General features: G+C 40.2%; 1 protein-coding gene across 5 annotated transcripts in view; it reads left to right on the plus strand.

Annotated features, from left to right (window-relative positions):
* LOC108279892 (kinesin-like protein KIF21A) overlaps positions 1 to 14,749 on the plus strand; it is a 53,229-nt gene that overhangs the window by 34,956 nt on the left and 3,524 nt on the right. For 3 of the 5 annotated variants that reach the window (XM_017494498.2, XM_017494500.2, XM_053688068.1), the window contains 17 exons: positions 125 to 193; positions 1,136 to 1,281; positions 2,127 to 2,271; positions 2,393 to 2,587; positions 2,830 to 2,931; positions 3,234 to 3,399; positions 3,595 to 3,615; positions 5,682 to 5,717; positions 7,079 to 7,136; positions 7,412 to 7,466; positions 8,517 to 8,704; positions 8,882 to 9,007; positions 9,300 to 9,332; positions 9,579 to 9,715; positions 11,644 to 11,818; positions 11,960 to 12,124; positions 14,213 to 14,330. In XM_017494498.2, coding sequence (XP_017349987.1) covers positions 125 to 193; positions 1,136 to 1,281; positions 2,127 to 2,271; positions 2,393 to 2,587; positions 2,830 to 2,931; positions 3,234 to 3,399; positions 3,595 to 3,615; positions 5,682 to 5,717; positions 7,079 to 7,136; positions 7,412 to 7,466; positions 8,517 to 8,704; positions 8,882 to 9,007; positions 9,300 to 9,332; positions 9,579 to 9,715; positions 11,644 to 11,818; positions 11,960 to 12,124; positions 14,213 to 14,330 — 1,935 coding nt within the window. The remainder of the gene's footprint in view (positions 1 to 124; positions 194 to 1,135; positions 1,282 to 2,126; positions 2,272 to 2,392; positions 2,588 to 2,829; positions 2,932 to 3,233; positions 3,400 to 3,594; positions 3,616 to 5,681; positions 5,718 to 7,078; positions 7,137 to 7,411; positions 7,467 to 8,516; positions 8,705 to 8,881; positions 9,008 to 9,299; positions 9,333 to 9,578; positions 9,716 to 11,643; positions 11,819 to 11,959; positions 12,125 to 14,212; positions 14,331 to 14,749) is intronic. The other 2 variants (XM_017494499.2, XM_017494501.2) reach the window with 2 other exon arrangements.

Below are 14,749 nucleotides of genomic sequence, written 5' to 3' on the forward strand. Positions count from 1 at the left end.
ATAAAGACTCTGCTCTCACTTCATACAAGCGCAGAACGAGAGCTTAAAAAAAAAACTTGCAAAGTCTTGTAAATGTACGGTCTCAAGATGAATATCTTGTCTTCATTTCTGTTCTCTTGTACAGCACCTGCTACGGCAGCTGGAGGCTCAGAAGAGACAACAGGAGCTCATCCTGCGCAGGAGAACAGAAGAGGTGAGGGAAATGATAAAAAAAAAACAAAAAAAACAGAGGAGCAGAAAATAGTTTAATGAAAATCGAAAGTTGTGCAATTTTCATCTCAAATATAGTTGATTAGCCAAGACATAGCAGTGGTTTATAATAGAGTTGTGGAGATCACTGCAAATTTGAAATATAGTATTAACCGTACTGAAGTGCAACAACGTCTCTGAAGGTTTTCAGTCATATAGGTCAGTTGAAGTACTGTGCGATAAGTCATGATGAATGCATATGTGAGGAATAATATTTACTTTACCTCTGCATGTTATAATGAGCCTACACTGGAGACTCTTTCCAAAATCTCCTGAACCACCACTAGTGTGTAGCGTCCACCTGGATGATGCGATGGCAGCCATAGTGTGCCAGAACACCCACAACGCCCCAGCTATTAGTGGAGAGGACAGTGATGTAGCCAATTCAGAGATGGGGATTATTAGTGGGCAATGATGGAGAAGGGCCAACGGGGGAATTGCGCCAGGACACCAGGGATATACCCCTACTCTTTTACAATTAGTGCCCTGGGATTTGTAGTGACCACAGAGAGTCAGGACCTCGGTTTAACGTCTCATCCGAAACACGGTGCTGTTTTACAGTGTAGTGTCCCCGTCGCTATACTTGGGCATTAGGTCCCACACAGACCACAGGGTGAGCGCCCCCTGCTGGCCTCACTAATACCACTTCCAGCAGCAACCTTGCAGTAGTTTTCCCTAGGAGGTCTCCCATCAAGGTACTGGCCAGGCTCATCCCTGGAAACCAGGCGAGAACTGCAGGGAGATATGCCTCCGGCATATTGGTTGGTTATATCAAATTAACCAACACCTTCTGACCAATCAGATTCAGGAATTCAGCACTGCTGTATAATACATTGCAATATTTCACCACACGTCATCATTCATTGTTTTGCTGTGTGTACTATAGGTGACTGCTCTGAGGAAGCAGGTTCGACCCGCCTCAGGAAAGGTAAACCGGAAGATCAGCTTGCCTGAGCCTTTACACGAGCCTGCTGCACGTTTCGGACCCACCCGAACGCAAACTGCTGGGAGTAGTGCACCTAACGGAACAAGGTGCTGTCCACACTGTCCACCAGCATTCAGTCTCTCCACTTTTTCTCCTTTCTAATACGGGATTCAAAAGTGTATTTGGTATAATACTTTTAACTCCCCTGTTAAATCATTAGCCCAGTTGGCTCTGTTATGCTGTAGCATTTTGCTGGCATGGTTTGGGTCCACTTGTTCTCGTAGAGGATATAGTCACTACAAATCAATACAAAGTTCTTCTTACTGCACACCATTATCCTGTGATCAAACATTTCTACCCTGACTGCAGTGGTTTCTTCTAGGATGACCACGCCCCAATCCACAGAGCATGAGGACTCGGAGTATGAAAATTATGTAAACCATAGGCCTTGACTTGAATGACATTTAAATCCAATTGAAAACTTATGGGAGATTTTGGAGTGATGTTAGATTGCGCACTCCATCACCATCATCAAAACACAGATTGAGGGAATATATTTCTTGAAGAATGGTCTTCATGCGTCCTCTACAGTTTCAGAGATGTATAGGATCTATTCCAAGGTGCATTGAAGCTGTTCTGGAGGCTTCTTCTGACCAAGCACCTTTTTAAGACTCATTTTGTTGCTTATTCTTTTAATATGTTACCCACCTGTATCTTATCTTCATCTCAGACCCACAAAGGTCTTTCTCATGCTTGGGGTTTCTCTTGATGGAAGGCTTGTGTGTGTGTGTGTGTGTGTGTGTGTACAGGGGAGAGTAAATAAGAGATGGAGGGAATTGAACGTCCTTTTTTGGATCAATTTACAAACCCCAGGCATTTCTGTCATTTTTCATTGTGTTTCTTTCAGGTTAAAATGACTGGAACTTACTATTACATAATTCCTCTGTTACAGGAAATACCAAATGCGGTCAGGGGCGGTTTCCTCAACCAAAACAGCACGGGCCAAATGGCAGTCGTTGGATCGCCGTGTCAGTGACATCATCATGCAAAGGATGACCATCTCCAACATGGAGTCAGATATGAACCGTCTCCTCAAGGTGACCGCTACAATAGACTGCTTAGTCATTGTGCTACAGTTCAAGAATCCTCATATGACAAACTGTTGGGGGGGGACCTGAAATTGTGTTATTCTTTAAACTGATTGTGTGTTTGTTCCAGCAACGGGAAGAGCTGACCAAGCGCAAAGAGAAGGTGTTTAAGAAAAGGGATAAGACTGTAGCAGAGGGCACTGACACAGACAGGACCATCCAGTCTCTCAATGAGGAGATGGAGTCTCTCACAGCCAACATTGACTACATCAATGACAGCATTGCTGAATGCCAAGCCAACATCATGCAAATGGAAGAAGCTAAGGTACACACAGTTATAATCATGTTATAAATATAATTATAGTCAGTCAGCTGTTGTATTAGCGAACATCTGCATAATCTTATTTATTGACTTTATAGCTTTGGACCAAATCGTACCTTCTTTGCATAATTTTTTTTTAAAACGTTTAAGTCTAAGACTAGGCTACCAAAATAGTCACTGTATAATGTATGGGAGCTTAAGGCATGAGTAGACATTTGTATATGTGTGTCATATATGTTCTATAGGAGGAGGGTGACACAGTGGATGTCGCTGCTGTGATCAGCTCCTGCACTCTATCAGAGGCCCGCTTCCTACTTGACCACTTCCTCTCTTTGGCCATCAATAAGGTATAGAAGACACACAAACATACTAATTCAAAAACACACTCTCATGTTTGGGAATTGTGATTGTTGCTAATGTGGACAACTCCCAAGGCCTTGTCATTTATTTTACCTCGATTTTAGACCAGACTGTAGGTATAAATGTTGCCGTTGAATGATAGTATGCAGATATGTTGATAGAAACATTTTTTTGGTTTACTGAGGGTGCCAATATTTATGGAATTAGCCATTTGCTTCAGGGGGAAAATGTGTCTTAAAAAAAGGCAGAGTGTACACATGTGTACTGAGAGTGCATTTTCCACCCCCAGGGCCTGCAGGCAGCACAGAAAGAGTCTCAGATCAAAGTAATGGAGGGCCGGCTGAAGCAAACAGAGATCAACAGTGCCACGCAGAACCAACTTCTCTTCCACATGCTGAAGGAGAAAGCTGAGCTCAACCCGGAGCTGGACGCTCTACTGGGGAACGCTCTGCAAGGTGCAAGTCACCTCCACACACACACACACACACACACACACACACACACACATACACACACACACACACTCTCACTCATTCATGCATTTACCTCACCCAGCACCTAGCATGGCTCTCATACTCTACACTCCAGCCTGCCCTTTTTGAGTTTGATCTTGATTTACTTTTATCTTTTTCTCACCCAAACCCAAACAGAGCTAGGTAACACAGCAGATGGTAAGTAAGCCCCCAAAACTGTATGTGAGTACATGCATCTCCGTCAATCTAACCAGAAACTGTAAAAGTACTAATGTGCATGGAGTCTACCTTTCCCCAAAACCTCACATTTTTACCTTTTAGACCATTTAAACCAGCTAAACACATTATAGGGGCTCTGAGTTTCTGCTCTTTATTAGTATGGTAATGGTTGGGATTTAGTGGGTGTCCAAGTGCTATAGTTTCTGCCTTGTGCTTGCAACTGAGCTCTTTTCAGTGGTTAGAATGCTTGCCCTCAGAGACTCAATACAGGACATAGTGTAGTAGATGTTTTAGTGACTTTCTAACAACTTTACGGTTACTGGCTTCTCTTGGCTTGACTACCTGAATCTGCACCCTTATACTTGCTATCAAAATTATTCAACCCCCATTGAAAATCAGGTTTTATTGCTGTTTATAATGAACGCTTCAAACAAAAAGCAACTGAAATAGTTGAAAACACGACGCATGCTTCAAATGGTTTCCCCAAATTCAACTGAAAATGCAACTTAATATGATTTCTCCAGTTTCAAAATGATTTAACCCCTTCATGGCAAGCATCTTTAGTACTTAGTAGAGCACCCTTTTGCTGTTATGATCTTCTGCAAATGAGATGCATAGCTTCTGGCAGTGTTGCTGAGGAATCTTATCCCATTCCTCATGAGCAACGGCCTCCAGTTCAGTAATATTGTTGGGTTTGCATGCTGCAACTGGCTTCTTCAAATCCCACCAGAGATTTTTTTATGAGGTTCCAGTCAGGTGACTGTGACGGCCCTGTAGAATCCTCCAGGACTTCTTCTGCAACCAAGCCTTGGTGGAATTTGAGGTATGCTTGGGATCATTGTCCTGTTGGAATGAACAATGACGCCCAAGCTTCAGCTTCCTTACAGACGGCATGAGGTTTTCTCATAGGATACTTCTGATACTTCACTGAATCCATCTTGCCTTCCACACGCTGCAGGTTTCCAGTGCCAGAGGATACAAAGCAGCCCCAGAGCATCACCGAGCCACCACCATGATTGACTGTGGACAGAGTGTTCTTTCTTCATTCTTCTTCCTCCGGACGTACCGCTGATCCATCGTGCTGAAAAGTTCCAGTTTTGTTTCATAGCTCCAAAGAACAGGATCCCAAAACTTCTGTGACTTATTTATATGATTTTGAGCGAATTTTCTTGTGCTTTTGGGTCAGTAGTGGTGAACGTCTTGGAGTTCTGGCATGGAAACCTTCTGTGTTTAGTACGTGCCTTACTGTGCTCACTGAAACCTCAGTGCCTGTTGTCACCAGGTCTTGCTGCAGGTCTTTTGCAGTCACTCGAAGGTTTATCACAACCTGCCTTCTCACAAATCTGGTGGCATCCGTTAATAGCTTCCTTTTTCTGCCCCATCCAGGTATTCCATGTATTTTCTGACCCTAACCAGTTCAGGTATTTCATGTGTTCCAGCTCAAGCACACCTGGTGTAGCTAATGAAGCCCTTGATTAGTTGCATCGGGTGTGCTTGAGACAACACCTGTTTTGCATATTTGTGCTGTTGTGAGGGATTCTATTCAGGGAGTTGAATAATTTTGAAACTGGAGAAATCATTGAGTTGTATTTTCAGTTGAATTTGGGGAAACCGCAGAATTTGTTGTGTTGAACTATTTCAATTGCTTTTGTTTAATTTGTTCATTGCAAACAGCTGAAAGTCTGTAAATTTTGACCAAAAAAAAAACAACCTTATTTGCAATGGGGGGTTGAATAGTTTTGATTGCAACTGTATGTTATGAGCTGACACTGTTACCCCAAAGTGATTTTGAATTCAGATTCACTGCCACTGTCTTTACCAATGACTCAGTGTTATGTATATAAATGCAGCACTTAGATGGTCTTTCTATGTCCTTTGCTTTCTTTCAAACTGAACATTCTGCTAACACTCAGTCTCAAAGCAGCTAACCTCATTAAAGTAATAAATTCAGCAAATACCAACCCCTCCACCCAAACATACTGTAAGTGGGGGAATTTCATCCATCCATCCTTCCATCCATTTTATATACCGCTTATCCTACACAGGGTCGTGGGGGAGCCTGGAGCCTATCCCAGGGAACGGTGGGTACAAGGCGGGTGGCACTCTGGACGGGGTGCCATCCAATCACATACACATTAGCATTTCCAAATTGTCAGTAGTGTGCGAATCAACCTACAGGACATGTTTTTGGACTGGGGGGAGGACACTGGAGTACCTGGAGGAAACCCCCTGAAGCATGGAGAAAACTTGCAAACTTAGCACACACAGGGCAGAGGCGAGATTCAAACCCCAAACCAGGGAGATGCAAAGCAAACATGCTACCTACCAAGCCACCGTTAGAGGGGGAATTAATTTTAGAAAATAGACACTTTTTTACCTTCCACCAAATGTAGGCAATCAGTCAAGATGTGACTGGTGTTTGCTGTTTTTAGTTTTACACTGGGGTTAAAACTGGGGTCAAATAACAGGTGAAGAAAGTAGCTCCAAACATATCTTGGCTTGAGGTAAGTGTAAAACTGTATACATCTGTTATCAACAATTCTTTTAATGTATGCAGGATTTGAACTTGGTTTTGCTCAAACTTTCCATATGTTTACCCCAAAATAACAAACCTCATAAATGCACCAGCTGGAATCCTGACTCATGCAACTAAGCTTCATTGTCAATATCGGTCTTAAATATGTCACAGCTATCCATGGACAGTTAGAATATAGATAGAATATAACTAGCCCTATCCTCAAATTGGGAAGGATGGTCCCTTTTTCTTCTTGTTGATTTTAGTTAGTGTTCTCCTTCAATTGACTTCAGCTTACCTAAGATGTGCATGGGAAGCAGTTTGAAAAGATGCAGGCTTTGTCTCAAATAGTAGTTCTAGCATTGTAAATTCTCAATACTCAAAAGTCAAAAGGGAGAATTTTGCATTGAAAGGTTTTATTCCAATTCCAGTTCAAGATGCTCCACCTACCTCTACATTTTATAAAGTAAAAACTACTTCTGGAAAAACATTACTGGCCTTTTTCAGAAATGGTCAACAATGAGTTATCACAGGTTCGTCCGCAGCATCGTCCACACCAGCATTTGTTAAGCTGGCTCCTTACCCATTATGATCTTTGCATACAGAGAGTATTTTGGTAAAATATCTATAGGTTTTCTTAAAATAGAGTGCTCAAAGTATATTACTGGCAGAAAATCTCAAATTGGGTCAAAACCCAGTTGCCATCAATTTAGCAGAATTCAGCTTTAGGGACATCCGGCAGGTTTCCCCAGACCGCCACACATTAGCTTTCATCCCTGAGTTGGTAGTTATTGAGACCCAGCTATTGTATGGTAATAGGATATTCTCAAAAATGCACCAATTAATGCTATGTGGGCCAATGTGTGCATACATGAGGATGTGTTTGGGCTAACTGTGTCATGGCCTGTATATTCTGTGCTCATTCAGAAAATGGTGAGGAGAGCAGCAGTGATGAATCTGACCGGAGTCCAGCTACTGAGGGCAGGTAACACACCATGAATACAAACCAACACAATAAATCATGGACTAATCATAAACAAATGCTATAAATGATCAATCGGTGTCAAACACTACCATTCTACCGTAAGAGCCATTGATCATCTGCTTATTCACTGCAGCATGCATCTCTATCATCTGCACATTTTAATGAGTCATGACTGATGACCAGTACTAGCAATCAGCTTCCAATCGATCTGCTCACTGTGCCTTATGCCATTCATTAATAAACCTCTCAGTGGGGATTTGATTTGTCTGTTCCAGATCTTTGGCCTCAGACTTGATGAAGTTGTGTGCAGAGTCCAAACCCAGGAGTAAGGTATGGCGCCACACAGTACATCAAACATATATTGGAGTTAGGAGTTCAGTTCATAACTATTGCTCATGTTTTGTGCCATCTCAAGACATGACAATGGCTGTCTGTGAAAGCTTAATATTAGAAGGTTTCTTAACCAGAGAAATGTTTACTGTGACTGTATGATTATAATCACGATTTACATTAAAGAATCAGTGCTGGTCAGCTCTAGTCTGTATGGTTTAAGGTGTTTCTGCCTTCCTGCCATATAGTGCACTAATTGGGTGTAATACTGCTTTGTAGCATTGTCTCAGTTCTCAGAGGACAGATCACATTCATTGGATAGTTTAATACATCATTACCTATAGCTAATTTAATACATCATTGCCTATATTCAATCCAGTGTAATGAACTGAACATTTTTATTGATGAAATAAAAGAACATCACCCGAGCTGGAACTGGTACTGTCCAAATTCAGCCCAAAGCCTCTCTTTCTGCTTCTCTGTGTACAGCTCTATATAGAACAGTCTATAACGTGAACAGTTCATTTGAAAATTTTGAATAATTTGAAAATACCAAAACTTTGCTGCATCACAGCTGCTAAAATGAGACCAGAATGGTTTGCCATTGGCATCAGTTTGTAACAGGAATATACTGTACATGTTTTTGATGTTTTTGATAAGTTTGGTGTTGAGTTCAGTTCTGCAGCAAGTTGCGACCTGGGTACCATATCACCCTCGGTCATTAGTATGTGATCTTTGGTCTTTTTGTGTGAGTGTGTGTTCTTGAGTTTTCAGTCTGTAAAGTGTGCAATTCTCAGTCATTTTATAATATCTTTTGATTAAAATATGGTATCCAAGGTCTGTAAAGTATCATCTGTGTTTGGGAACAGTGAAATGATTATGAAGGTTATTTGAAACCTCTCATAGGCAACAGAACTTGTTCTAATGTTGAAGACATTGTCTCACTTATCACTGCTTATTAATGCCATGTCTAAAGCATTACACAGTGTGTCATCTTGACTTACTACCAATAGATATGAGTTCTCAAGTTTTATACGAATTCCTCCCCAGGCTCGAAGAAGAACCACCACCCAAATGGAGCTGCTGTATGCCAACAGCGCCGACCCTGATGCCCCTGTGGACGATTTCTCAGCTCCTCTTTTATCCATTTCTGAAAGCTCAGAGGGCATTGCTGCCCTAGTGTCTTCTTCAGTAGACAGAGACCTGGCCACAAATTTGTCATCCAGAACAAGTCTTTTGTACGTCTTTTGCACTGGATTTTATTGTGTTTCATATAAGAGAAAATGAACGAGGTTTAACAAGTCAAGTGCTCTATTCAGGCCTAATATTAAAGCTTGTGCTATTCTTGTGCATTTAACGTATACAGTATTTATTGGTCTATAGTGGTTTTTCAGTTTGTTATTTGTACCACACAGATCTGGTGTCAGGTCTCCCACGATGATGGAGAAGACATCAGCAGAACGCTCACCTCTGACACGCAGGACAAATCAGGAAAGGAGTCAGACGTCCACAGACAAGCCCAAGAGTCAAGACCCAAAACAGTATGAGATCAAGCACCGTTCTACAACAACAGTTGGCAGAACATTTTTACATACTAATTAAGCATTACAACCTTAATTAGGTCATTAAAAGAACATGCACTTGTTAAAATGATTCATTTTAAAAAGCACATGTTCTTTTAAAGACTTCATTAAGGATGTTTAATAAAAAATGATTTTAAGGTACATAATCTGTCACTTGTATTACTAAACATTGTTGTATATGTTACTACGATTGAATACTTTTCTGACATTGAACTCTCCAGTGATCGTTTGTTTTGCTCTTCTCTTACAGATTTGATCACCCTGTTGTTTTAGAGGCTCAAAGGTAGCTGTTCTTAACCCCCTCCCAACACACCTCAATTTTATCACCTCTCCTCATTTGTCTCTGTATTAATCTTGTAGCTGATTATTTTCTTCTGAAAGCTGCATGCTGCCATTACGGATGCCCTTTTATATTTCAGCTAATTTTCTCATTTTCAGACTTTATTTGTTATTACGACAGTAATTTATTTAGTTATTCATTACAATGTGTGTACGTGTGTCCTTTTTTGTTTTGTTTTGTTTGTTTTAGAGGCGTGATCAACCCTGTGCCGTGCCCTAAGGGCAGTCGTACAACCAAGCTTCAGTGTGTGTATGCAGCAGAAGGACACACTAAAGCCCTGATGTGTGTGGATTCCACTGATGATCTACTATTTACCGGCTCGAAGGGTAACACCTTAAACCTCTCCAACTTTCTGTGTTGTGTTTTGGAAAAGAAACCACACATTTGCTGTGAGATTTCTGCATTTATTTTAAGCAATAGCGCATGAGAGGAAGTGTGTTATGGCTAATAAAATAACAGCTGTAATTTGTTGGTAGATCATCACTGTATCTACTATATGTTATTCACAATAACTCATGAACTCTCATTCTTATTCTTTGCAGTTTACAGTCTAAATAAAATGGGTCAAGCAAAGAAATAACAAACTTTGTTTTAAATTTCAGCAATATGATATGCTCCACCACAAAAAAAGTGTCTTGTCTCTGTGCAAGAAAGTTACAGTATTGTTATTTGGTAAATAATAGTTTTAGCCCTGTAAACTAGCATCTATCTGGCTCAGCATAATAGCTAATAGTGTTATCGTTTGGTAGAAAAAGGACAACTGATATTATATTCTCTGAACACTGTATTATCTTACTTAAAATTCAAAACGCACAGATGTTGATCCAGCCTCTGTGGGAATATTTTGCGTTAGGCCTTCTGTATAAATTTGATGAGGGTTGGTCACAGTATCAAAAAGAACTTTCTCCAACATGTAATGAATTGGCATTGTGTTTGTCTGACATAAGGCCTTTAATAATTTTTTTTTTTAATGTAAACATTTTTTACGATAATAATAACTGAATGTTATATTTTATAATACATCCATTTTTTAATATTTGTTACAGTAAGGTTAATGATTCAAGTAACTTTGAGCCTGGAGTAATGTGACCGTTGCTATTTTTTTAGCAACCCATGGTCCATGGAACGATACACATTTGGTATCGCATGCTAGAACACATTCTAACTCATGAGATGTGTGATCGGGACTAGCTGTTTTATATTAGACATGGCATTATTTTTACAGTACATACAGTATGTGCGTTTGGGAATGAACGAGTGTACATTCAGCCAGCATCAACTGATTACCGCAATAATTACATAGTCGATAAGCTGAAAATGTACACTACCATACCTACTGCTCTTTGAAGTAATAGGAATGTGTACCGGCCTGATGGTGGAGCTTTAGGACAGCATTAAGCATTTTAGCTTATATCACCTGAGCTTTTTTTTTTTTTTTTTTTTTTTTTTTTCTTTTTCATTTAAAATTCTTTGATTTACAGAATTACCACACAGAATTACCATTTGGATAATTTGGTGCTTAATTTGCCACAAAGATGTAGACACATTACAGGAATGACTCCTAGGGTATCTCGACTACTGGGGACGCACCAACATGCACAGTTTCAGGCTTTCCCTGCTCCCAACACTTAGACTGACCTCATCAGCTCATTATTAAGTTCATCAACTTTAGCTGTTTTGGAAACGGGGAATGTTTAAAATTCTGCAGGGTTCCTAGGACTGGGGAAAAAATAAAAAATAAAAACCTGGCAGCATAATGACATGTCAGTGTATGGATTCTATACTATATGAGTTGGCTACAGGATTTGCTAATCTTGTTTTCAGAAATAAAACCAAATATATGCCTTTATGATATGGTTATCTTGAAGACTGGAATCTGTGTTCATATGTGCAGTTTTGAGTCAGACAGCTGTTAATAGTGTTTTTGTTATCCTTAATTCTTGTTTCCCAATTTTTGAGCTCGTCACAATGTTTTCTTATATTTGTTTTAATCCATTTTGCTAGTGAAGTAATAAAAAATTTCATTTTCATCACACATTTTGATTGTAACATATCAGACAGTATGGGTGGGGTTTTGCTGTTTTGTCACCATAATGTAACAGTCTGTAGTCATACATCAATATAGCAATCATTGCAAATCGAAGACTAGTTACAAAGTAGTGCTTTGACCCAAATGATTGCCCCTTGTAGCTGCTGCTGCTGCTGTTGTTGTTGTTGTCCTGACTGATGCATGTCTCTCTGTGTTTGGTGGCAGACCGGACATGTAAGGTGTGGAACCTGGTGACAGGACAGGAGATCATGTCCCTTGGTGATCACCCCAGCAGTGTTCTGTCTGTCAGGTACTGCTCCAGCCTCGTCTTCACCATCTCCACCAACTACATCAAAGTGTGGGACATCAGGGATTCGGCCAAATGCATCCGTACACTCACGTGAGTTACTGACCGGTTCAAGTTCATGAACATCTAAAGTTAAGTAAGAGACATAGGGGTTTTTTTATTTATTTATTTTAATGCGTTTCTGTTGTTATTCCTTTAAAAGATTAAATGTTCTTTTTTGCCCCCTTGTCTCAGGTCCTCTGGTCAGGTGTCTCAGGGTGATAGCTGTGCTAATCTGGGCAATCGAGCTGTTGCTATCCCTCCTGGTGAGAATCAGATCAACCAGATTGCCCTGAATCCTTCTGGAACGTTCCTATATGCTGCAGCAGGCAACGCAGTCAGGATGTGGGATCTGAGGAGGTATGGAGTAACGGATTCTGCATTCCTGTAGTTTATCAGATATGCCCTTGTCAGCTGGCCCTAATGACCTGTATTAGTTTCAGCGGTCGTATTCAATATGAAAGGAACAGTGAGTACGAGTGATTGCATTCAGAGTAAAATGGATTAGCTGGTTGGGAGTACCAGGCTAGCCCCAATGATGTAATCCATTATGTTGGCAAAATTTTTCACATAGACTTTTTTCCCCAAGTGACATTTCGGTCTGAGTTTTATTACAGTAATTATTTTCCCAGTGATCATTTTGTTTTGGTGTGATATGTAAAGCATCATAAAAGTGATTTATTTCTTCTCTGGCTTATGAGTTTTATATTATAGTTCATGCATGAGTGGGATTTGAAAATTAATGGTGCCAGTCAGTGTTTTTAGCATGTCACATGTCACTGTCTCTAGTTTGCTGAGTCATGTGGCATTTGCTACTCGGGTCATTAGCCTAAATTAATTTCTAATCATTTTTATAAGTGAGACCCAAGGTTGGTCTGTCTGTCTGTCTATCTATCTATCTATCTATCTATCTATCTGTCTATCTGAACTGAACTGAAGATAGGTACACCCAGGATCTACACTTCCTCACGTACTGTACAATACTCAAGTGAGCAAACCCCCTTAAAAAGAACGAGGGATAATGCTAATAACTTTCTCTGGGTTTCATAATGCTGTTATTCGTAATATGCATTTTAATTTTAACTATGTGAGTCATATCTGCTGGCTGACTAGCTAGTGGAGTTATATGATCACATAAATAACATCATAGATTAAACCCATTTTTATCATATATTAAACAAATGTTATTAGAGTCAAAGGAATATTTCACCATTGTTTGTCCTAATCTGTACTCTCCACTACATCTACCTTGTATTCTATGTGCAGTTACCATGAACAATAATATCGACGTTTCCCCTGTACTAAGAGAGAAATGGGGGGGACTCGCTTATAATGGAGGCCTAAGGGCAGCTGCTGAAATTCCATCAATAAACATTTATGAGAAATGTATTTGATGGAAGCTTTCATGAATTTTTCATCCAAGGGTCAAGCTCTTTAACTGTATAAAATGTCCTTTTAGAGATGAGACTGTTTTTCATTTCAATTGGAATTTCTGCCTGATGGATACGAGAACAAAGTGTCTCTGAGAGATTGGAAGTTGATTTAAAAACTACATTATAGCATCTTTAGAAAGACTTTTTTCTTTTCCTATGACTTTCTCAGCCTTATGGTTGAATGCAACATAGCTTTAAATTGACATTATATAGTCACTTTTTAACCATTTATTGACAGCACATCATTTGATCACATCAGAATGATGTGATCTTAGACTTCCTTTATAAAGTAAACGAGATTTCAGTGCTTCACAACAGGTTAGTTGGCTAGTGTCACCGTGATTGACAGGGGAGAGAGAGTATACCATCCTTTCCACCCAGAGAGAATAGTTGGCTCACAGCTACATATGGCAGTGGTATAATCGGCAATCGAACTCTCAATCTCCAGACGATAGACCGAACAGTTCAAACGCCACTCTGGAGTGTTGTTTGTTTGTTTGTTCATTGAAATGATGTCACAATGTCTTCTAGGAAGGTCTACAGTAGTTCTACTTGAGCTATTAAGGGAAATCAAGATGCAAATATTGGAAGACAGACTGGGATTGGGACAGGGATTTGTATTGTTATACCTCTACAGTCTGTCTGCAGTTCTCATTTTAATAGTACAGAGGATACTAGACTAGAATAACAGCTAAGGCTCAAGACACCATCCCAGCAATCTATAAATAAACATCTGCAAATCATGAAGTTGGATTAGTGTGCCTTACATGTGTATTATTATTATTATTATTATTATTATTATTATTATTATTATTATTATTGGGAGGTCTCTAGAATGTTCACCTTCATTCCCAGTTTCTTTTGTCAGTTATTTCCTGAACATTTGAAAGGTAACTGCTAACTTTAGAATATTAGGGTGTCTTGAGCTGGCATATCAATCAGTTTATATCAAACTGTGTTTACTCCAAAACTCTACAGCATAGCCTTTTCCGTCTTTCTCGCTGTCCTCCTACAGGTTTGTTTCTACAGGGAAACTGACAGGTCATCTGGGGCCAGTAATGTGTCTAGCAGTGGACCAGCTGGGGAATGGTCAAGATGTGGTCATTACAGGCTCCAAAGACCATAGTCTAAAGGTACGTACACACACACATGCACACACATGCGCACACACACACACACGCACACGCACGCACACACACACACCCCGAAGCACTTATTATGCTTGGTGTGCCAGTCCTTCTTGAGCTTCCAGTGTGTAGGCTATATTTAATTACCAGTTTTCAAACTCAGCTCGCTCACAGCAGCACACATGCCACTGCAGCTAATTCATAGCCTACTGTACCTAAAAATTAACTTTACAATATTAATCAAGCTTTCAAGGTTCTACAAAATACACAGTGGTTCACCAGTATGTACTTGTACACCTCTTCATTATCAGCTATTCCCAATTACTACTCCGTATCAGCACAGACTTCCTGTGTGTGTGTGTGTGTGTGTGTGTGTGTGTGTGTGTGTGTGTGTGTGTGTGTGTGTGTGTGTGTGTATGCGCTCT

Source organism: Ictalurus punctatus, chromosome 19, assembly GCF_001660625.3.
Source record: "Ictalurus punctatus breed USDA103 chromosome 19, Coco_2.0, whole genome shotgun sequence".
Lineage (NCBI taxonomy): Eukaryota > Metazoa > Chordata > Actinopteri > Siluriformes > Ictaluridae > Ictalurus > Ictalurus punctatus.